This window comes from Corythoichthys intestinalis, chromosome 21, assembly GCF_030265065.1.
Source record: "Corythoichthys intestinalis isolate RoL2023-P3 chromosome 21, ASM3026506v1, whole genome shotgun sequence".
NCBI lineage: Eukaryota > Metazoa > Chordata > Actinopteri > Syngnathiformes > Syngnathidae > Corythoichthys > Corythoichthys intestinalis.
The window spans coordinates 31,393,651-31,418,999 of record NC_080415.1 but is presented as its reverse complement, the minus strand read 5'-3'; the positions used below and the strand labels follow the sequence as shown (position 1 = coordinate 31,418,999).

Sequence of the window (25,349 nt, the reverse complement as noted above, 5' to 3'; positions counted from 1 at the left end):
CGACTAAATTTGCATTCGTTCTGGTAATGGTTGCCATTTATATGATTGATTTCTTTCGCGTGAGTAAATGCATTGCTGACAGACACAAGAAACGACCGATGCGTACGAACATTGAATCCCGCTAACCCCGCCTTTGCAGTAAACGGACCAATGGGAGCTCTGTATTCGTTGTCGTCACTTCCGCCCAACCTTTCACGCTAACGCTCATTCAGTCTTCTTTTTTTGTCGATGGCATGGTGCTAAGCTGCCACGGCAAGAACAACGAAATCCATCGACCAACCCCTTTAAATTCGAATATCTCAGGGGAACTAGTTGACTCGCTTAAGTTTTGGAAGTATATGTCGTCTATTTCGCATTGAGCGAGCCCGGTAGACTGCCGTTTGGCTTGCTCATTCTTTCCCAAGGTTAGCTAGCTCGCTGGCTAACGATAGCCGATTACCGCTGAACTAGTTGAGGAAAAAAAAAAAAAAAAATTACTCAGGAGCCCTCTGTCACTCACTACTACGCTTTTGGCTTGTTGGTGTTTCTGAAGAAAAATATTCGGATTCGACGGCAAACATGGCGGAGGCCGACAAACTGAACATTGATTCCATCATTCAGCGTCTGCTGGAAGGTAAAGACTTCGATCATTTCGGTCTTCTACCGCGGTAGCCATTTTAACCAAGTTTGTTAGACCACTAATCGGTGCTGTATGTATGTATTTTCGTAATTTTTCTCTTTTTGCATTCACATTGACGAATTAAAAGTCACTTAATATACATTTTTAATAAGGGAAAATATCATAATGCGTTTTTTGGATTAATTTCGCTTAGTTTGTGTGTCCTTGAATTGAAAATATTTTATTCGATTTAAATAGTATCGCCAAAATGTTATAAAATACGCGCGCAAATGTTTTTTTTATTTATAAAATTGGTCGCAACCCACTTTGGAGACGATTAAAAACAATAATTTAACTAAGAAAATGTAATTTCAAAACATTTTCATAACTAAACTCACACATGCTAGCATGCTCCAGACACATTTCAGAGTAATAACTGCATAAAATGACTAAATTGTGGTCAACGTACCACATAATTAAAAACAATTTTTGCAAAGAAGTGAATTGAATCATTTTTGTCTGGCTGTAAAACACAGACAAATATCATAAAAGGTTGTAAAGTTATAAACTGGTGCTATAAATTTGAATTGCTGAGTAGACTGTTACAGGTACAGGTGCAAAAATTAAGTGAATGTACAGGTATCTAACAAACAAAAAAAAAAAGACACAAGTAAAAGTACATAAGTACTTTCTTTCAAATTTACAAGAAAAAAAAAAGTATTTTCTCTCGATGCAAAAATGTTATACAGTGGTACCTCGACATACGATTGCTTTGACACACGATCTTTTCGACATCCAATGTAAAAATTGACTCGCCATTTGTTTATACATCCGACGAAATACGACGACATGACAGCACCGCAGACGAACGCACGGCGGATTTTCTTGTGCGAGAAATCAACACAGGTTTCAAAAAGGTTGGTACAGGTGGTGAAACAAGGAAAAAGCTGACACTTCTAAATGAAGATGCAAATTATAGAAAAATATGAGCGTGGGGTGCGCATCTGTGAACTGGCTCAACTATGCATCTCCACGGTCCTCCTCCGACCACCGTTTGCCAGTCTTGATAAGTTAAGCTTACAATTATAATAGTGGTAATATCGCCAAAGAAATCACCAGCCTCGTCACGTTTTTATCATTTATTTCACAACTTATTCAACACAAAACACCTCCTGACCGCCAAAGTTGACTGTGTTCTCAAGAAAACATTGAAAGTGAAGGTGAAACACTCAAGCTCACCGCTCTCGGGGGTGGTGCGTTCAGGTACAGCAAATAACGTCCGCCAAATTAGAACCCGATTCGTTACATTATTACAGGAATTATTATTTTTATTATTTTATCATTCCGATTTTATAATTTATTTGTTTTGCTATGTGTAATTGCCATTTGTAATAGTACCAGCAGTATTAAGGATTTAGTGTAGGTTTTTGGGCTGTGGAACGAATTAATGGAATTATAATGTGTTCCTATGGGAAAATCCCGCTCGACATATAACCATTTCGACTTAAAAACAAGGTCCTGGAACGAATGAACTCTGTATGTAGATGTACCACTGTATACACATTGGTACCTTTACTTACAGATGCTCTACATACAGAATTTTCAGGTTAAGACATGCTTCAACGGGAAAACATTGCCTCTTGTTAAGGAAGAAATTTCAGGATAAGAAAGGCAAAAACACAGTATGGCTGGTACGCGCAGCTCCCAGAGTTTACTGAATGTAACATACTTGTAGCTGCTCCTGCATTGGCTATTGCCTTGCATTCCTGGCATCCAGTTGGCTAAGAGGGACCTCTACTGTCTGTGTATGTATCACAGCGTCCTCTTCATACGCCCCATTACAATACCACTTTAATTTAACGAATACTCAAAGCAGCAAATTTTAATTTAAATCTTTTTTTCTAATCGAATACTCGAGTTAATCGATTAATCGTTGCAGCACTAATAGAGATCTAAGTCAATAATCAAAGAAATAACGATAAAAATCATTGACTGCTCAGTTTTATTGAAAACTATATAATGGAAAAACAATAAAATTGACGTCACTTTAAATAGAAGCTTAACAAGCTGAAAAACTCAAAAATTTATCTTAATGGCAGATTGCAAGCAATTATAAGGTGCACACCGCCACCTACTGTACAAGAATGTGCAACACCCATCTAAAGGCGGGCTGCGCTCACTGTTGGTTTCATTGATCAATATCTTGTTCACCTGCATAATCTTGCTTTTACTCGTGTTGCTGCCTCTAGTGCTCAGTTACGGTATAGTTGCACGGGGCTTAGCGGTTGCGACGGAGGCATTAAAATAAAACTATCAATTGACAATGAGGGAAAAAAAGGAAAATAAACAAAAGTGACGTGTAACACAGGCGACAATTTGAAAACTAGCGGAGTAAAAAGTACAGATACATGCTTTAAAAGTGAAAACGTACTACTTCATATTTGTACTCAAGTAAAGTACGGATACACAAAAGTGTACTTAAGTAGAGTAATAAAGTACTTCTAAGTCATTACATTCCACCACTGACTCCCAGTCCAACTGGATTTCTATGAGTTGATATGTCTGAGTGGTTTCTTGTTGTTTTCTCATTGCCGCTCTGTTTGCCCGGTTGCAGTGAAAGGCTCCAGACCTGGCAAGAACGTCCAGTTGACAGAAAACGAGATCCGGGGTCTTTGCCTGAAATCCAGGGAGATCTTCCTCAGCCAGCCAATCCTGCTGGAACTGGAGGCGCCTCTTAAGATTTGTGGTGAGACTTGCGTTTGGGCATTTTGGGAACTTTTCCAAAATGCTTATTGTCGCCGTACTGCACTGCAGACCCACATTGTCATATAAAGAGCGGCTGCCGCAAATGATTATTTTCATTGTTGATATGTCAGAATTTTGAGAAATGTGTGAAGATTATGTAACTGTGCAACTGAATCATTGCTTTCCAAAGCAAAGCAGATGCAAGTTTTTGATTTTTATTGATTACGAAATTAAGAGCTTTCATTGTAGACTACAGAAATGGGGATGTTTATCATATATATACTGTATATATACAGTATATATATAATTTTTTTAAAATTATTTTTTTATCGAAAAATAAGTTCATAAAGTCGATACCGTTTTTAATTTTTTTGTTGGAAAAAAAAAACAAAATAAGACAACATACTGTATATTCTATATACAGTATTTAAAATGCCATTTTTAGTTTAAACAAAAAAATAGAACATTTACTGTTTTTTTCTATTTAAAATATAATATGAATGAATACAAGTAAAAAACACTGTGTGTGTGTGTGTGTGTGTGTGTGTGTATATATATATTTAAAATGTTTTTTAATCAAATGAAATAATTTAGAGTATTTACAGTTCTTTCCCTTTAATTTTAGATATTCTAATGAGTTTAAAAAAATAAGGAAAAATACGCTCTTATTATTATTTTTTTTTAGCCTTTTTTACTTTAAAAAAAAAAAAAAAAAACTATAAATAAATAAGACTTTGGATGTCCCGATCGCATATTATTTTTGCGTCCCGAGTCACCTGATTTTGAGAATCTGCCGATGCAGAGTCCTGATCCAATACAAAAAAAAAAAATTTTTTATTAATTTGAGCAAAAGTTCTGAACATGTTACAGTACTGTACTATTTACGGTACTTGGGCCTCCTCTTTTTTTCTGGGAGTGTTGAGGTTTTAAAAAAAAAAAATTTTTATTGGCAACGCCATTGTATTTCTGGATTATTTTGTTACATTTTAGCTCTTAAACATGCCCAAAACAGTGCGTTTCCTTGCGCAATAACAGCCAGCTAACATTGTACGCCCTCAAATAATACACTAGGCTTGGTCTTTTCTTGTTTTTATATGAAGTAATTGAAGTTAGTAAAAGAAACAAAGCAACATGCATTCATTCAACACAACTGCACAATACACGCTGGTATACAAATACCATGTAGACGCCACACTAAACTTGAGCAACAAGCTATAAGTATAGGTTAGCTTTCATACAGCAGCACTTGTAAACAAATTTTGTTCATATAGCTTTTCCCCATAAACACACATACAGTGTATCACAAAAGTGAGTGCACCCCTCGCAGAAAGCCCGCCCGTCTCAGCAGACCATAGGACATGGGTCCTGTAATCCATGTGCTTTTTTGACATGTCTTCAGCAAACCTTTCTTGTGTACCGTCATGAGAAGAGGCTTCCTCCTGGGGTGACAGCCATGCACACCAATCTGATGTAGAGTGCCCCGTGTGGTCTGAGGACTAACAGGCTGACCCCCCCCCCCCATCTCTTCAATCTCTCCTGTAACGAGTCACATAACATTTTAGAGGGAAAATGACAAGCAGTACTCAATTTGGACAATTACGGATGTACGTAGTTTCTAAGGGGTGTACTCACTTTTGTTACCAGGGGTTTAGATATTAATGGCTATATTTTGAGTTATTTTGAGGGGAAAATAAATGAACTCTATTATACAAGCTGCACACAGACTACTTTTCATTGTCATTTTGTCAGTGTTGTCCCATGAAAAGATAATTAGAATATCTGCAGAAAATGAGAGGGGTGTACTCTTTTGTGATACACTTTATACTGAATATTAACAGGTTGGTGTGGATGTAGGGCTGCAGCTATCGATTATTTTAGTAGTCGATTAATCTGTGAATAATCGAGTAATCGGATTAGTAATATAACAAATTAAAATACCGTGTCCAGCCTCAAATTGTATATAAAAATAAAAATAAAAAATGAGGCTCTAAGTACAACAAAAGAACAAATGGCTTACTTGCATAGCAAACGTCTGCTAGCTTAAATGCTATAAAATGCCTTTTTTTTTTTTTTTTTTTTTTTTTTACAATGCGCTTAGCAAATCGTTCAAACACATATTCCCACAACAAACGGCGAAATACGTCCTCAATCTAAATTATGAATGCATTAAAGAAAATATTTGCTCAAACAAAAACTTACCTTATGTTGGTTTTAACAGGGAGCAGCTGGATTCAGCCATGTAAAATGAGTTACAGTGGGGGGAACAAGTATTTGATACACTCACAATGGGGAAAACCCATTGGCAGTGTATCAAATACTTGTTCTCCCCACTGTATGTCATATTCATTGTTGCCACTAGAGGGCAGTGTATCCACCCAAATCAATAAATATAAATGCAAATACTTTCAAAACATACCATTTCGACGGCATTTTAATTAAACAAATACTCGAAGCAGCAAAATTTAATTTTAAGCTTTTTTTCTAATCAAATTACTCGAGTTAACCGATTAATCGTTGCAGCACTATATAGCTGTAAAATACTTGCATATAGTTTCCAAGGCAGAAACGTAACAGAAAGCACTCAACAGCGTCAATGCGACCGACAGGCTGTGTACTAGGGGTGTGACAAAATATCGAAATGATGATGTGATACTTTTCATCCCAAAAGGTTATCGATATGCTCATGCCAATATTTGAAATATTGTTTTAAAAAGTTTTATAAAGAAAAAAAACCAACAAGGTGCTACCAAAATATTCCACTATAATGTTGTCTCAGTTAACTCGGTGGCTGCCATTGACGGCGCTCAACGCCCAATCCATTAAGACTGGAAGGGCGAATATTTGATACCAGAGCACTCACAGTCACTCTTTCCGATTTTTGGGGCATTTACATGTCACTTTCCTATCATTTTTGAGCATTTACAGGTCAATTCCTGTTGAGTTTGAGTCACTACCTGTTCATTCCTGGGTAACTGCCTTTTCTGTAACTCAAAATCAACAGGAAGTGACCCATAATATGCCCCAAAATCAACAGGAAGTGACCCATAAAATGCCCCACAGAAAATCAACAGGACCTGAAATGGCCCAAAATGTCCTCGTTGTCTGGCATTGGCTGCCACTGACGGCCATAAAAGTGGCTGGGGCCCGTTTGAAGTGGGAGGGGTTCATTTGCTGCCACCCTCCCAGTTCAAATTGCAGAAAGATGAAGATAGCTTATTTTTCTGTTTATTAGTTGTTTTCTAGAATATCCTAGAATGATTTCCTGACCAATGTATCAATAATCGTTGTATCGCCATTAGGAGTGGGAACCTCAAGGCACCTCACGATACGATACGATTCGCGATACAAGGCTCACGATAACGATTATCTCACGATATCACGATACAGCAAATATCGATACATTGGCCAGAAATTTGATACATGATTTTCTATGTTACAACTGTTGAAACGAAAAAAAAATATATATTTCAAAATAGAAAAAATACTGTTTAAGTCATTTATTAAACAGTGACACCTTTTCAGTGCAACATTGCTGTAAAATATAAATCTACTGATAATTGTGTACCTGAACATATAGAGGAAACAAACCACAACCACTGATATTTCTTGGAGAACTCATGATGAATGACACCCTTAATTTCTTAAGTTTTAAATCTTTTGAAAATTTTTAACAGTGCTGCAGGTGTCAGTCAGCAGTTGAGCTTGGAGTGGGGCAAGGATAAAATTGGTGGGTCTTTTCTTTGTATATGACCTTTGTTGTCAAAAGCATTGGTTTGAGCACTTCCACCATCTGCTTCAGCATTTGAGATGTCAGACTCAGTCAGTTACATTCTTCCTCACCTTAAAAACAACAAAATAAATTTTAAAAAAATGAAATCCTGGTTTTTGTGTGTATTTGAAGTATTGAGTGAATTAAAAAAATATTAATTGAATGTATAGAAATTAAAAAATCAATAATTACCTATCTTTAATATGTAGGCTACATTAATTATCATCCACGTCACCTTATATATCTTGGAAGCTATTCAAACCGTTTTTATAGCTTATTGTATCAAAATGGCAGTGATAACAGTTTGTGTAGTAAACTAGATGGAAAGTGGTTGTCAAGTAATATCAAATAAATCAGTAAATTCATGTAGGCTTGTTCGCTATTCATTTTCATCCAGTTTAGGGTCCTGGTTCATTTTTTTATCATTCAAAACCAAATGTCATCAAAATAATACATGTAAATTAAAAAATCAATTACTAGTACATTGCAAAACTTTCTTACCTCAAGTGATGCTCCATTGAAATCCGGTGTCTAATTAGTCACCAGCTGCCAGTGAACCTTATTTTATGAGGCATTTCTTGCATACAGCAAAGTCCTTGTTCACCTTACTTCCATTATTATTGGTGTAAATTCCAAAGTGTGTCCACATGTGTTATTTTCAGCAATATTTTTCTCACTTTTCCTCCACCGTTCTCACGAAGCTTTTTAATTTTTTTCAACCCACTTGGGGCCGCTCTTCTTCTCTAGGCGACGTGTTCGCACTTTACCTTCACCGCCACTGTTGAGCGCCCCTAGTGGACCGCCAAGGAATTGCTCAACAAACAGCAGTTTACAGCATCCATACTGCATTGTATGGCCAATATGTCAAATAAAAGTATCGATACTTGGCGGGAGCATATCGATAACCGATCAGGTTGCAAAATATCGCGATATATCGCTGTATCGAGATATTGTCACACTCTTAATCGTCATATCGTGAGATCATCTTTATCGTGAGTTTTGTATCACAAATCGTATTGTATCGTGAGGTAGGAAGAGATTCCCACCCCTACTGTGTACTGTGAAAGTGAATGAGCATGTTCAAAACTGCATCACATGATGGATGCAGTGAATTATTATGAACACAAGGTGGCAGTAATGTACTGTAAAATGTTAACTGGCTCTAAACACTGGCGACTCTAGCCAGCACAATACGTTTTTTTTTAAAATTACACATAGCATTAATGACTAATCTGCTTCTGATCCTTTGAAAAATGGCTGGATCGGGACATCCCTTAATAAGACTATTAGCCAAATAGGCTAAAACATTTTTTTTAGACCATTATGAGATTAATTTCACAATGATAGTCCGTCATGGAATATGATCTTCTACATGTTAGCAATTGGCACAGAAATCGTTGGGCTGCCATTGACTGCGCTAGACGTCCAATCCGTTTGAAGTGGGAGCCCCAGTTCAAATAGTTTGGTTGAAAAAAGAGCCACATGATCGGATGTCTATCCCCGTCAATGGTGGAGACTGCAGCTCTGAGCATTAAATTGAAAAACTCTTTGAACATGTCACCAGGGGATGTTCACGGACAATACTACGACCTAATGAGGCTGTTCGAATACGGGGGCTTCCCGCCGGAGAGCAACTACTTGTTCCTGGGCGACTACGTGGACCGAGGCAAGCAGTCACTGGAGACCATCTGCCTCTTGCTGGCCTACAAGATCAAATACCCAGAGAACTTCTTCCTGCTGAGGGGAAACCACGAGTGTGCCTCCATAAACAGGATATACGGCTTCTACGACGAGTGTATGTTTCGTGCATAGTGTGACGCAACACGTTACCGCTAAAGAGCTTTATTAGCATTCAGATAAGATAGCAATGATATTTTTTTGGGTCAACAGGTAAGAGGCGGTACAACATAAAGCTGTGGAAGACATTCACCGACTGTTTCAACTGTTTGCCAGTCGCCGCCATTGTTGACGAGAAGATTTTCTGCTGCCACGGAGGTTGGTGACATAAGAATAACAAACAGCGGGTCGTCGCTAGCTCGGTGTTGACTGTCAACAGCCATGTCTCGCCAACTTTAAGACCGTCTTCGGTTCTGGTTGAGTTGTGAAGTCACACTTGTTTTACTTAGTATTTGGAAAGAGTTTTTAATTATATATTTTTTTAATCATTAACATTACAAAAAAAATGTCACGGTTAGTTTGAATGCAAAATATGCAGTTATGTGGTAGGTTTATCGAAGTATTAGATTTTGAGCTTGAAAATATGAGTATAACCAGATAAGAAGAAAAAAAATAGGACGACGAGATTAAAGTCGCACTATTACTACGAGAATAAAAGTTGTGTTATTACAAGGAGTTATGTAGCTGAATAACCCACTATGTAACTGGAAGCTACGTAATTAAGCTACATTACCCCTACATAATAATACGATTTTTATTCTTGTACTATTCATTAACTTTTTTTTTTTTAATCTCGTAGTAACGGTGCAACTTTGTATCTCGAAGTAACTGTACAAGTCTGTTTCTCATACTATTACCACGAGAATAAAAGTCGTAGTATTACGTAGGGCTAATGTTGCTAAATGAGCCGCTACGTACTTTACGTAGCGCGTTGCCACCTCTGTTAATATCAAAGTTATCATTATTATATAAGCATTTTGTGTTATCGAAATTGGTTTTACAAATAAGAAACTTCATATTTTGGCTCATCTACATCAAATTATTGATATCAATAGAATGATTTATAGGGCTGCAGCTATCGAATATTTTAGTCGATTAATCGATGGACTAGTTAGATCGAATAATCGAGTAATCGGATAAGGAACATGAAAAATTAAAATACCTGAGCTGATCCTCAAACGGTATAATTTTTTTTGTCTTTTAAATGATCTAAATACAACAAAAGAACAATTGGCTAATTTACATAGAAAAAATCCGCTAGCTTAAATGCTATAAAATGCTAAAGTTTTTTTTTTATTTTATTTTTTTAACAATGCTCTTAACAAATAGTTCAGACACATATTCCCCCCCAAATATACCTATAAACTAAATTATGAATGCATTAAAAGACATGCGCACAAACAAAAACTTAGCTTACATTGGTCTTAACAGGGAGCAGTTGGATTCAGCCATGTGAAAAGAGGCAGACCAGAGGGCTGTGTATGAAATCAATAAAATTAAATTCACATACTTTCAAAATAAACAATTACAACGCCACTATAATTAAACGAATACTCGAAGCAACAAAATTGAATTCGAATGTTGTTTTCTAATCGAATACTTGAGTTGATTAATCGTTGCAGCACTAATGATTTATAGTAATACCTTTGTCTTAGCTCTGTGCTACGTAGTACCTTTGCATAGTTTTACATAGGTGACATATTAATGAATTGGAATAGTATTGTTCATCTCCTGAGTCTATATTTTCGAAGCTGCTTCATAAATAAGGAAATCCTTAATCTTTTGGGCTCATATACATCAAATTATAATCAATAAGAGGATTTATACTAATGCTTTGTGGTAGTTCCCAGCTAAGATGCATGTACCGTAATTTTCATACTATAAGCCCCTACTTTTTTGCCCTCATTTTGCATCCTGCGCCTTATGGTCAAATGCGGCTTATTTGTTGATTTATTTGGGTTAATAGGCGTCATAAGACTGTCATAAGACCGTCATAATTATGACATGACACTTTCATGGGCATTAGTGAATGCTTATGACAGATGTCATTCAGTGTTATCAGCAAATTATGTCCCTCCATTTATGTCCAGGTAGGATCTTTTACATCCGTTCAAAAGTGAGATAATTTGCCAGATAACACGAAATGGCATCTGTTAGAAGAATTCATTAATGCTCGTGACAGTGTCATCATGTCATAATTATGATTGTGTTATGGCGCCACTGTCAAATAGTGTTACCAAATACCATTAACTAGTAATTAATTAAACAGCTGGAACAGTAATTGAAGAAATAATTGGCACAGAATATAAACTCTGATTGTTTACATCTGTAGCGCTGCAATGCATGCTAGGAGGCATATTGGCGATAACAGTGTTGACAGCAAGATGTTGACTCTCCCCCAAGGGAGCAGTGATGGCCAAATAAAGTTTCTTGAAGCAATGAAGCGTTGTTGCTAATTGGTTCATAGTTTCATGGTGGTTCATTTGGTCTTATGACAGTCTTATGATACCGCTGTCAAATAAACTGTTACCGGTTTATACCTTTTAGTGTAAATATCCCATAATGCTGTGAGGACAGCTGCGGCTTATTGTCCAGTGGGGTTTATCTATGAACAAATGCCATTTTTGTGTCATATTTGGTGGGTGGTGGCTTATAGTCCGAAAATTACTGTACATAAAGTGCTTAGCTGCTTATTCAGCTATATTAGAGGTGGGAGTCTTGAAACTGTTAACCTCAAGTAATTGGTGGGAGTCTTGAAACTGTTAGCTTTAAAATTTGGCGGGAATCTTCAAACAGGCAGGCTAGAAAAATTGGCAAGAATCTTGAAACTTTGATTGTAGAATTAAAATTGGTGAATTTTTATCAATCCTTGAAGAGGGTGACCTTAAACATCCTCTGAAAGTTTAGTAAAAAGTCAAATAATTTGTTAAATAAAAAAAAATAGAATGATTTTGAAATGATTCACCGCGACCTAGAGAAAAACGATCCAAATGGAATGAAAGTCTATTTTTGTCTATGAGTAACAGTAATTGTTTGGTTTGACGTGTTTCATAACTGTCTCAACCATCAACATTGGCATTAGTGAATATATCAACAAAGACGTCACGTGGGTTTGTGGCAGGGCTGTCTCCGGACCTGCAGTCCATGGAGCAGGTACGGCGGGTGATGCGGCCCACCGACGTGCCGGATCAGGGTTTGCTGTGCGACCTGCTCTGGGCCGACCCCGACAAGGACGTGCTGGGCTGGGGTGAGAACGACCGCGGTGTCTCTTTCACCTTCGGCGCCGACGTGGTCACCAAGTTCCTCCACAAGCACGACATGGACCTCATCTGCCGAGCCCATCAGGTTTGACGTAGTCAACGATGGATTGCTTCTGTCAGCAGATGGCAGCAAAGAACTCCTTCTCTTTGTCCAATACTGAGCATGGTCTCTATTTCAGGTGGTGGAGGACGGGTATGAGTTTTTCGCCAAGCGGCAGCTGGTGACGCTCTTCTCCGCCCCCAACTATTGTGGCGAGTTCGATAACGCCGGCGCCATGATGAGCGTGGACGAGACCCTCATGTGCTCCTTCCAGGTGAGCCGAGAATTCCTGTATGCCACGTTCGCTGCCATTGGTAGCGGTCAACGTTCCATCCATTTGAACTGATTGGATCACTGCCAGCCCTTCCAGGTTCAATTGGATGGGACTTTTGCCACCGTCATTGGCACGGCGTCCAATTTAGAAACTTTCCTTCAAGCTACTACTCGCCTTCCTTTGCGTGCTGATTGGTGTTTTATTTTTTTTTTTTAATTTTTATTACTAATCTACAACATAACTGTGTAAATATTGCATATACAGTACCCAGATTGAGACAGATTTCTGAGAACATATTACTTAGTGAAACGCATGTGACATTGTTGTGGCATAATGTAGTATAGCTAGCAGGTAATGAAACAACTTGTACAGTAACTGAAGAAATAATGATCACAAAATATGAATTTTACGTTTTACAACATTACTTCGATGACAAATTTTGCTCTGTAGCACGTCACACAAGTGACACAACCAAACACTGCTACGATGCGTGCTAATTGCACATACGATAGGGAAATGTTATACTTTGTGAACTTATGATGGAAACTATGGCAAATTTTCATCTCATTCTCGTCTCGTCAGACCAGTGTTGTTTTTGGCAGCTCTTTTAATTTTTGTCCTAGTCTTTTGGACTGTAATACTTATTAGGGCAGCAATTTAGGATTATCTTCATAATCCATTGATTAAAATGATTAATCCGATAAATGTCACTTCTTTCAATTACCTTCACAATTTACCTTGAAAGTTGTTTTCGGGATGCTGTAAGTATGGATGACTATTTCCTTCAACTGTATCGATGATCAAATTCGTTGACAACTAATCTATTAATCGATTAGTCGTTGCAGCCTCATTAACCCTTTAACACCTAAGCCTATTTTGGCCGAATTTGCTGCATGCCTTTGATGTTGCCTTTATATTTAAGAAAAAACTTCACAATGGCCAAGTTGGGTCCCTTTTTTCAGGATACCTTGAACTTCATGTCCAAACTGTTTTTTTCACTGACCAACTTTAATCCACATTTTGGACCCAAAAAGACAAAAAAATCCCCAAATCGTTTTTCAAAATTTGTAATATTGAAGTCCCACTGACAACCAAACGTGCTCGACCAACCGTTTTGAAGCTTGATAATATTTATTTAACTTGCTAGGATAAACATTCAGTAGAAAAAAATAAGATTAGTTGGCATCATTAGTTGGCGCCTCGTTCGGAAATTTATTAAAAATGATCACATTCGGTTCGCCCTTATTGACATCAGAACGGCTCTTGGGATATGTAGTCTTTTGTGCTGCTTTCGGTTTTGAAAAAGGACAAGAAATGATGGAAATATGGAGATAGATACATGGTCCATGCAGCGTCTTAATGCATATTTATGAGTGCAATAAAACTATAAAACTCAAATGACATTATCTCCCGTTTTTCTTGGTCGATTGACTTAAAATAAAAACTGGTGCGGACATCAACTTCCGTACTTTCAAACGAGAACAACCAGGGGCAGGTGGGTGACGTAATTACAGCGTTACGAGGCTTCAAAGATGATATGCGTAAACGTGTCGCATCCGACACGTTCGGAGTTAAAGGGTTAAGTAGCCTGTTAAGACAGTATGATGTCTGAAAATTGGCAAAAATGTGAATTGTTGTTTTCCAGAGTAAAAGCAGATTTTTTGTTCATGCCCTACTTTGACCTAACAAAAATAATGAAGAAATCTAAATAGCAATATTAACAACTGCAGTGTCATGTCATAATATATATATATTTTTATCTTTATTTTATCAGGCAGTCTCGTTGAGATTAATCTCTTTTACAAGAGAGGCCTGAGCACAAAGAAACATTCCCAAATATCAAACAACACAAAATACACTAACGAAAACAGTTACAATAATCAGTAAAAACATCAGACAAAAGAGATTTAAAATCACCAAGATGAATGATTGATTGTAGTTTGAGAGTGGTTTGCAAGTCTTTCCATTTAAGAGGAGCATAGTAGCTAAAGCCAGTTCTGCCAACATTAGTGCGAGTGGATGGAATGTTTACGGTTAAGTAGTTGGATGATCGTGTTTTGTAATTACTGGATTTTAATGACAGGAGAGATGTGAGGTAGTTCGGAAGTTTGCACAGTAAATCCTTATAGATGAATAACATGATATGGATATTTCTTCTTGACTGTAATGAGGACATACCAACGTTTTGATAAAGGGTACAATGATGAGTGTAGAAATTGTCATTGGTGATGAAACGTAGTGCACTTCTTTTTTTTTTTTTTTTATGATTATGACCAATTATGATGGTCTTAAGACAGTCTTATGGTGCCACTGTCAAATAAAGTGTTACCAAATACTATAACTAGCAATAAATGAAATAACTGGAACAGTAACTGAAGAAATAATTAGCACAGAACATGAATTTAGATTGTTATTTACATCTGTAGCGCTGCAATGCATGTTAGGAGGCATGTGCAGGGTACCCGCGGGTTATTAAAAGTAATAAAAAGGCATTGAATTTAGTTTTCCATCATAAAGGTATTAAAAGTATTAAATTAGCTGTCGTAAGTCTGGAATTTTTTCACCGCGGTTTTAATTTTCAAGAACATCTCAGTGCAACCTAAATTATATCCGTGACAATGTTTTTTTTTTTTTTTTTAAACCTATAACGAAGATGACGCGTAGAATTTTTACGATGCACTGCACCTCGTGCATGCGCGCCGTTAGCATCATTAGCATCAACGTCATAACAGCAGGCAATCGCACAGTACCAGGCCCGGAGTGATTAATCGGGAGAAACGGGACAGTTCCCGGTGGGCCGGCCTGATGTTTGGGCCGGCCGTAAAACACATTTCTAACGAATTTTTCAATTAAACTATTTACTAACGGCATCACCCACTTTGCGCGATAAATTGTGGCCCTTCTAGCATTCCGTAGTTTGAAATTCGAGGCTCGCTCATTCTCAAATGCCGCCAGCTCTGGCTCTGGGAAAGAGTATCATGATATCATCCTGTTGACTTGATTCTGGAAAAACTTAATTTTGGGTTTTAATGGCCGAAATGGGGCATGTTGAGGCAGCATGACGAGCGTGAACCCGTCTGGCTGTTGGCGCGACCCATTATCGTTGTTTTTGAGCATGTTTTGATAAAAGTACAGCGATAAACCGTAAATGAACATGCAGAATGAAATAATTTTAATGAGAGCACCACTAAAACTTCCACCATGGAGGCTCCAGGCACTATTTTTGGGCACAAAGACTGAGGATTGGGGTGAAATCCACGTTCTCAGGCAAAACATAAGTTGGGCATTTTAACCCAAAACATTGCTCTCTGAGGTGGATTGATGAGCGTGAACTACCCTGAAATACTCAGGTGTCTGAACTGTATAAGTGCGTTGGGAGACAGCCGTTTTGGTGAGTTCAATTATTCTTTCAATCAATCATTCAATCTTTCACATTTAATTGCGGTAATTTTATGTCATGAATAATATGAAAACACTCAGAAGTAATGATATATTAATTTTTTATTTATTTAAACTATATACAGTATGCCCCCAAAATTCTGAATATCAAGTAAAAGTTGTTTTATTTTGGTAGATTAAACCAACAAAATTGAGTATGTCAATTTGCATGTACCCCCCCCCCCCCCCCCCCAAAAAAAATGAATATGATGAAAAGCTTCAGTTTTGTACACACTTGCCAGATGTGTAATTCAAAACACCTGCAAAAGGTTGCTCATTCTTTAAAAAGTCAGTCTAATGTAAGATAAAATTATAGCTGGTACCCCAAAAATAAAATGGTAACTTCACACAGAACCCGCGCTTGAGCCCTTGATCTCAGAACTGTCAGACAGTAGACATGCTCTTCTTCTGTGCCTCCCTTTTTACAAGTTATTTGTGGAAAATTCATATTTGATTCATCTTTACAAGTGTAAAGGAAAACTTTTCTTGTTTCTAATGAGGCTTAAATTTGATGAACTCCTGTGCTAACAAGTGTATTTAAAAATTGAAATACATAATTTATGCATTTCAAAAAAGTGCAAGTTTACTGTTGACAGCATGCTATTAGTCGCGATTTTAAAAAATTAATCGCTTGACAGTACGATTATTATTACAACATTTTAATAAGGTAGGTCATGACATAAAGAGGGCCAGTCTGTGGCACGAAACTTTTTGTTTTAATTGTATCTTCAATAAATGTGCATTCTTTTGTCAAACAGACTTAGTAATTGAGGTTAAATTTGATGTTCAGTGCTTTATTTTTTAAATATGATTCAATATTGTCTAAATAATGGGGGCGAGAAAAGTATTAATTTTCAGTTGAAATGGCATTAAAAAAGGTCTTAAAAGCCTTGAATTTAGATTTATCAATTCTGGGGGGACCCTGATGTGGGACGACAACAGTGTTGACAGCAGGTGGCGGCAGAGGTTGACTATCACGAGTGACAGAACAGACACTGCTACAATGCTTGCTAACTACACATAAAATCTCCCATAACACATTTTTAGCTAATTGTCGCGTCATGAAAAGTGTTTGTTGACAAAATATTTTCGTTGTCGTCAACGTTGACAAAAACAGCACTGCTCTACTGTATCTTATATTTTTGTGTTTCTTTAGATCCTGAAACCTGCCGACAAGAAGCTCTTCTACACCGGCGGAGGCGGCATGGGGTCGGGCCGCCCTGTCACCCCACCAAGGAAAGCTAAGAAATGACACCAGTAGGGCGGCCGACCTCCACCTTTGGTCCCCTTCGCTCCTTCCTTTCCTGTCTACCTCTCTTCTCCTTTCTTTCAGTAAACAGCCAGAAATCCAACCTTTTACCCAGGGCTTTTTTTCCACCCCTTTTTTTTTTAAATCTGTACTTGTTCAATGTTTATGAATTGTCAAGAGCGAATGCGCGAGAGGATTTTCAGATTTCTACTTTTCCCTTTGTCTCCTGCCACTATTTACCGCGGCGATGTCCAAACCATGGAACGTGCGCGTCGAAAGCAATTTGACTGAAAAAGCAGGTCGGGAAATTGTGCGTGCGGGCGAGTATTTTGTTTCCCCCCCCCGTTTCCGGCGTACTGTAAAATCTCACGCGTTCAACTCTTCAGATTCATATGAGCCAGAGCTGTAAAAAAGAAAAAATGAAGAAAAAAAAAAAAAAGCCGGACAGTTTAGGTTTGTACAGATTTGATTACTTGAAAGATTTTTTTGTGAATTCGTTTTGTAGTCTTTCATCAAGTTGACCAATAAAGCGAGAATCTGAGATACAGAGTTAAAATTGTGTCGGCTTTTTTGTTTGACCACGGAATAAAGATGGGAAATCAAGTTTATTTTCATTATATATTAACTCATTGACTGACATTGACGGCACTGGACGTCCAATCCATTTGAAGTGGGATGGATTGAAAGTCTACTCGTAATAAACTCATTTCAGTAAACCACATAATAGGAAGCAATTTTTTTTTTTTTTTTTGGGTCAAGTATTTTTCTGACAAACATGAATTTGGTGCTGTAATTCCACTGTGGTCCAGTAGCAAGCAGCATTGTAAAACATTTACAAATATTATTCATATATATATTTATATTTTTTACAAATGCATAAAAAATACACATTAGCTTATTTTGGTCTTAATAGGGAGCAAAAAACATTACAAATGAGGTTCTTAGTACAACAAAAGAACAATTTGCTAGTTTGCATTGTAAAATCCGCTAGCTTAAATGCTATAAAATGCTAACATTTAAAAAAAAAAAATACTCTTAACAAATTGTACTAACATGTTCCAACAAAAAACAGATAAATATACCTATAAACTAAATTACTAATGCATAACAAAATACATATTAGCTTCTGTTGGTGTTAACAGGGAGCTGAAAAAATGAGTTCTGAGTACAACAAAAGAACAATTGGCCAACTTGAATAGTAAACAAACATGAATTTCGTGCTGTAATTCCAATGTGGTCCAGTAGGTGGCAGCATTGTAATTACTAAATTTGCTTACAACAGCAGAATTTTTTAAAGATTTCATGTTATGTCTTCTTGTAAAATTGAAATAAATACGTTAAAATGTATGATAAAAATTGGATTACAATAAATTAAACAAGAAATTAATACATGTTAAAGACTGGTTTAAATAAATGAGCAATTACAATATGAATATAATTAATATATAAACATAAAAAACGGAAATATTCTAAACGTTAAGGGTTGGTGTTAATTATAATGGAAGTAAAAATATGATAAAAATGGCTAAATAAACATGGAAATACAGTATATCAAATGTTATGGGTTGGCGTTAAAAAACATTGAAATGGAAATATATGATAAAATGGATGAATATAAAGTGAAAAATGTTGAAATAATAAAAATATCTCGAAATGGCACTAATGCTTTAGAATTTAAAGTTTTGACTTTGTGTTCAAATGAAAATGAATATTGCAAATGTAATAAAAATTCAAAAATGTTAAAATAATACATTAAAATAGAAATGGCCATAAAGATGTCAATAAATCAAATTTACATAACTAAATTGAAATGGAAATGTAAAAATAAAACATACAAGGTTAAAATAATTAAAACTTGAAATGCATGAAAATTGAAATGAAATATAAACAAAAGAATTAAAATTGTAATAAAAATTGGGTGAAGAACTTTCCCGAAGATGTTCCTATGGCTGGAAATGAAGCGGTGCCAAGGGGTGGCGCCATTTTCTTAATAAGTAGGTGGAAGAAGAGTCTCTTTGAGTGCCACACATTCTATATTTATCAAGAAAAAAAAGGATCCCGTTTCCTTCTTGGGCATTTGTTGCTCTCTTTGCATTCATTCATCTTGCTGTCAACGACACCCTTTTCCGACGCCGTCCTTCCATCCATTCGGCCTTCCAAAATGGCCCAATCAGCTGAGAGCGCTGACGAGCGTTGCGAGACTGTCAAGGATCCACTTTCAGTGCCATTGACGGTGATAAACGTCCAGTAGCCAAATGGATTGGACATCTATTGCCATTCATAGTAACAAACAAGTGGAAAAAAATTGTAAAAGAATAAAAAAAGCTATTTAGAATATTTAGGGCTGAAGCTATCGATTATTCTAGTAGTTGATTAATCAACTAGTTAGTTCGAATATTCGAGTAATCCGGATTCGGAACATTAAATGCATTGCAGATTAAATTTTTATGTGATGTAAACCAAACACTTGCTAAGATAGCACTTTCAAAAGAGCATTAAATGCGATACAAAATTCCTGAGTTTCTTCAAACTATGCGGAATTGCACTTTAGTTTAAAAATAAATTTAAAAATACCTGAGTTTAGCCTCATACGGTATCAAGAAAATAAATAAATGAGGATCTAAGTACAACAAAAGAACAATTTACTAATATGCATAGCAAAGTCTGCTAGCTTAAATGCTATAAAATGCTAACAATTTTTTAAATACTCTTAACAAGTTGTCCGAACATGTTCCATTAAAAAACAGCTAAATATACCTATAAACTAAATTACGAATGCATAAAAAAAATTAGCTTATATTGGTCTTAACAGGGAGCAAAAAAATATGGTTCTGAGTACAACAAAAGAACAATTGGCTAACATGCGCAGCAAAAGTCCGCTAGCTTAAATGCTGTAAGATGCAAACTTTTTTTTTTTTTTTAAATACTCTTAACAAATTGATCGAACATGTTCCATCAAAAATGGCTAATTATACCTATAAACTAAATTACAAATGCATACAGAAAAAAAATTAGCTTGTGTTGGTCTTAACAGGGAGCAAAAAAATAAGGTTCTGAGTACAACAAAACAACAATTGGCTAACATGCGCAGCAAAAGTCCGCTAGCTTAAATGCTATAAAATACAAACATTTTTACAATACTCTTCACAAATTCTTCAAACATGTTCCAACAAAATACAGCTAAATATACCTATAAACTAAATTACGAATGGATAAAAAAATATATACATATTAGCTTATGTTGGTCTTAACAGGGAGCAAAAAAAATAAATGAGGTTCTGAGTGCAACAAAAGAGCAATTGGCTAACTTTCATAGTAAACATCCGCTAGCTGAAATGCTATATAATGTTTTTCTTTTTTTTTTTAATTTAATTTTTTATAAATACACCACTCTTAACAAATTGTTCAAACATATTCCCAGAAAAAATGGCTTAATACACCTATAAATTATGAATGCACTAAAAAAAACTGCACAAACAAAACTTTTGCTTGTGTTGGTCTTAACAGGGAGCAGCTGGATTCAGCCATGTTAAATGAGTTCTATCCTATTCACTGTTGCCACGAGAGGTCAGTGTATCAACCCAAATCAAACTAAATGCAGACTTTCAAAACAAACCATTATAACACCACTCCAATTAAACGAATACTCATAGCATCAAACTCGAGTTAATCGATTGATCATCGCAGCGCAAAAAATATTTCTGGCTATTGTTATTTTCATTTAAGAAAAAAAAAAATTGAAAATTATTTCTTAGTTTTTGCTTTATATTCATTAAAATGATAAAAATGTAACCTTACAAAATAGCACAGGATATTGTTTAAAACGTTTTAGTAAAAAGATTAAGGGACTAAATGGCAAAAAAAAAAAAAAATCTTACAAAATAGCAAGATTACTAAATTATATATTTTAAACTATATAACGTAGAACGGTATATAATATAGATTTTAAAATGTGAAAGCAAAATGATTGACATTTTTTCAAGGTTTCTTTAATGAAATATATAATGCATCTAGCAAAATGGCACAAAATTTTGAAAAAATAATAATTTTTTTTTTTTACTTAATACTAAAATGTAAAACTTTGTCACCGAGATCATATTTGGACTTCTAAGTTAAAGAACAATCTATTTTCTCCTCCGCTGGCAGCTCATTGGATTTCATTGGCCGGTCCGTGTGTACCTAATGAAGTGTCCAATGACTGTTAACCGCCACGGCCGGTAATAGCGGCGACGTATCCGTATAGTGCGGCCTTCCTCTTTTTACGAGCGCCATGGCGAAACCCGAGAGGGATTTTGTTTACGCTCATGCTGTTTGAAACTGGATATTTCTATTCTAAATATAATGTGACGCGAGCGCGTAATGAAATGTAATGGTTAAAAAACAGGCTGCCGGGCGGGCGGGAGGATAAGCTATTCAATCCTCCGAGGGCCTTATTACATTTTAAAAGCATTGAAAAAATTTGCGCTGAGCAAACCTATTGTACAAGGGTGGGATATTGCACCCAAAGATGAAATGCACTGAAGCAAGAACACCGGGCTCTCTTGTATTGAGTCGTAATATTACGAAATTTAAATTGTTGCAACATTATTAGAACAGTAAAGATTTAGTGTTACGACTTTATGTAATTCTATGTTCATAATATTTTGGGAATTAAGATGTAATATTTTTAATGTCAATTGACGTAATATAATTCGTAATGCTACTTTGCGTAATATTACACCATTAAACTTGTACTATTATGACTTCGTAATTCTATGTACATTACGTAATATCTCGAGAAGATGTAATTTTTTTAATGTAAATTTACAAAATATAATTTGTAGTACTAAATATTACGACATTAAACGTACTATTAGGACTTAACGTAATTCCATACATATTTCAAGAATTAAGACAATATTTTTTATGTCAATTCACGTAATACAATTCGTGATGCTACTTTACGTCATATTACAACATTAAACTTGTACAATTTCGAATTCACGTAATTCTATGCTTTACGTGATATTTCGAGAATTAAGATGTAGTATTTTTAATGTAAATTTACATAATGTTACGATTTTATGTACTTTATTACGTAACATGTGATTGAAGTCGTAATATTACTTGGAGTTGTTTACGTGATATTACGACATAAATCTTGCAGTATTACTACTTCTCGTAATTCCATGTACTTTACGTCACATTTCGAGGGTTGATATTTTTAAGTTTACATAATATGAGTCTTAATACTACTTTACATAAACTTACGACATTAGACTTGTACTATTATGACTTTACATAATTCTATGTACTTTATGTAATATCTCGAGAATTAAGATGTAATATTTTTAATGTAAATTTACGAAATATGATTTGTAATACTACTTTACGTTATATTACAACAATAAACATTCAATTAAAACTAATTATTAATTCATTCATTAATTAAAATTGAAACTTCATGTAATTCTATACATAATATCTCGAGAATGAAGAAGTAATATTTTTAATGTAAATTCACGTACTGTAATATAATTCGTAATGCTACTCTTGTACTATTACGAATTCATGTAATTCTATGTACTTTACGTAATATTTCGAGAATTAAGATGTAATATTTTTAATGTAAATTTACGAACTATAATTCGTAATACTACTTTATGTAATATTACATTAAACTGGTGCTATTACGACTTCGCATAATTCTATAGTTCACGTTATATTTTGAGAATTAAGATGTAATTGTTAAATGTAAATTTGCGTAATGTTTACTTTCAATTTTATATACTTTGCGTAACATCAAGATTAAAGTCGTAATATGATAAGTTATTTACGTGATATCTCAAAACTAATCTTGTAATTTCACTACACAAAATTCTATGTATTTTACGTCACATTTTAAGGGTTTCACATTTTTAATATAAGTTTACGTAATATGAGTCGTAATACTACTTTATTACAACTTTACGTAATTCTGTGTACTTTAAAACCCTTTAATGCCAGCAATATGAAGCAATTATCACAGAATCCCAAAATTTCAAAAATAAGGTCTTAATGAAACCATTTTTTCAAATTTGTAAAAAGAAAAGTCAAAATGAATATGTGTAATAAGCACTCAGATATCTATAACCCTTCCTAAATCCTGTTTGTTTTTCTCATGGAACCTGCAGATGCATGTGTTGACTTGCAGCCATCATTTTTTTTTTTTTTTCAAAAAGAAATGTCAAAATTCGGAATTAGTCTCAAAATCATGAATTTTTAGGTGTATCAAATGTGATACATTTGGAAATATAGGGTTAAGACGTAACGTTTATACACTTTATGTAAAATTACGAGATTTAAAGTTGTAATATTACGTGACGTTACGTAATATTGCAACTTGCAACATTACAGAATCTAATGTAATCCACGATATTATAAATCGTAATACTACTTTGCGTAGTATTACATTAATCTCGTAATATTACTACTTCAGGTAATTTTATGTACTTTACGTCACATTTCGAGAATGAAGATGTAATATTTTTAATGTAAATTTACGTAATGTAACGATTTTATGTACGTTACATAACATTGAGATTAAAGTCGTAATATTACGTGAAGTTATTGACGTGATATAACATCATTAATCTTGTGATATTACGACATGCAATTCTGTGTACTTTACGTCACATTTCGAGAATTAAGATGTCATTTTTAATGTAAATTTGTGTAATATGTGTCGTGATACTACTTTACGTAATATTTACGTAATTCGATGTACTTTACGTCAAATTTCGACAATTAAAACATAATATTACGCTTTTACATTCTTTATGTAACGTGAGATTAAAGTCGTGATTTTATGTGCTGTTACGTAATATTTTTCACAATATTACATGTTTAATCTTGCACTATGTGAAATGACGTGATGTTATAACTGATCTTGTATTGTCACGTGAATTCATGTAAGATTATAAATCGTAATACTACTCAATGTAATTAATCTCGTATTATTACATTTTAGGCATGTTGCATCCGGACATTTTATGTAAAGTACATAAGGGTACGCAATATTAGGTCTTTGATTATACAGTATTTTGAATTCAATCTTGTAGTATTTTGACTTTAAACTGGTACTATGACGACTAAATATAATATTATTCTTGCAGGCCTATTTTTTTACCTTTATGTTGCCCTTATACTCTGTCGTACGATTGGTTGCCGTCTGTATGTTGAATTTGCGAGTTGGCGGAGTCCATAGAAAGTTTTGTTTTTTAATTATCAGTAGTGTGGCTTTCCCCTCAGTCTCCCTCGGGTCTTCTATATTGCAGTCCTAAGTGTGAGGAATGGTGCGAACAACCTTGGAGCACCCCAGGGACCTAATGTCGCCGTCAGGATGCAGCAAACATTATGTTATGGAGTCAAGCTAGTTCATTTGGAGAAGCGTGCACCAGCAAATCAATAGATTTTGAGTGGTGGTCATTCTTCCCGGTCAAAATGGGTTGGACGTGTAACGACATCAATAGCAGCCTATGAGTTACCATAATTTTCAGACTATTAGTTGCCACTTTTTTCCCCTCATTTTGAATCCTGCAACTTAAGGCTGATTTATGCTTTTATGTTGCGGTGATAGCGGACCTACGGCGTTAAAGCAGACCTGATTTACGACCCTACGCTACCCTAGTGGGTGGCGGCTTATAGCCAGGAGAGCCTTATAGTCCGAAAATTACAGTAACTAGGAAGTGAGCCAAAAATGCCCTAAATGCCTCAAAACCCAATAGACCCTACTCACCAACGTCACAGAATGACGTGTTGCTGTATCCGGCCACCATATTGTCCGTCAGTGTTTATCCGCATTCTCAATGGTTTCAATTTGTCGTGCAATTTATAGTGCAATTCATGGAAGCCCCGGTGCTTTCAGACGCTGTAAACTCACTGGATGCGTTGCATAAAAGGCGTTATGTGGAAAAGCTTCAGTCTATCCATTCGCCAGATCCATATTTGATGCCTAAATCGATATTTTTCGACCCGCTGTCTTCGCCCTCTCTGCCTGACATCTGCTACCTTGATATCTACAACTATCTTGTCCACACAAAATAAGCCTATTCTCACGAAAGTTTGAAAAACAGCAGCACTCTAAGCAACATTACCCCGTGTGACCCTTTACTTCCAATTTTCTAAAATGGCGACAATCAATAAAAAAAAGTTGACTGCGATGGCTGACGCTTCAAGGATAGGTGGATATTGGACTATTTCTTCAATAAAACACGCAACAACTGTGTCTGCCTCATTTGCAGAGACAGTCGCTGTTTTCAAAGAGTTCGATGTGACGCAA

The 25,349-nt window shown here is 35.6% G+C and overlaps 1 protein-coding gene across 1 annotated transcript; it reads left to right on the top strand.

The window, feature by feature from the left end:
• Positions 1-185: 185 nt before the first annotated feature.
• Positions 186-17,606, top strand: LOC130909654 (serine/threonine-protein phosphatase alpha-2 isoform-like). Its single transcript, XM_057826386.1, has 7 exons — positions 186-613; positions 3,213-3,344; positions 8,677-8,907; positions 9,003-9,107; positions 11,911-12,134; positions 12,229-12,363; positions 16,958-17,606. The coding sequence occupies exons 1-7, from the start codon at positions 559-561 to the stop codon at positions 17,051-17,053; spliced, it is 978 nt and encodes a 325-aa protein (XP_057682369.1). The 5' UTR covers positions 186-558; the 3' UTR covers positions 17,054-17,606.
• Positions 17,607-25,349: the final 7,743 nt, after the last annotated feature.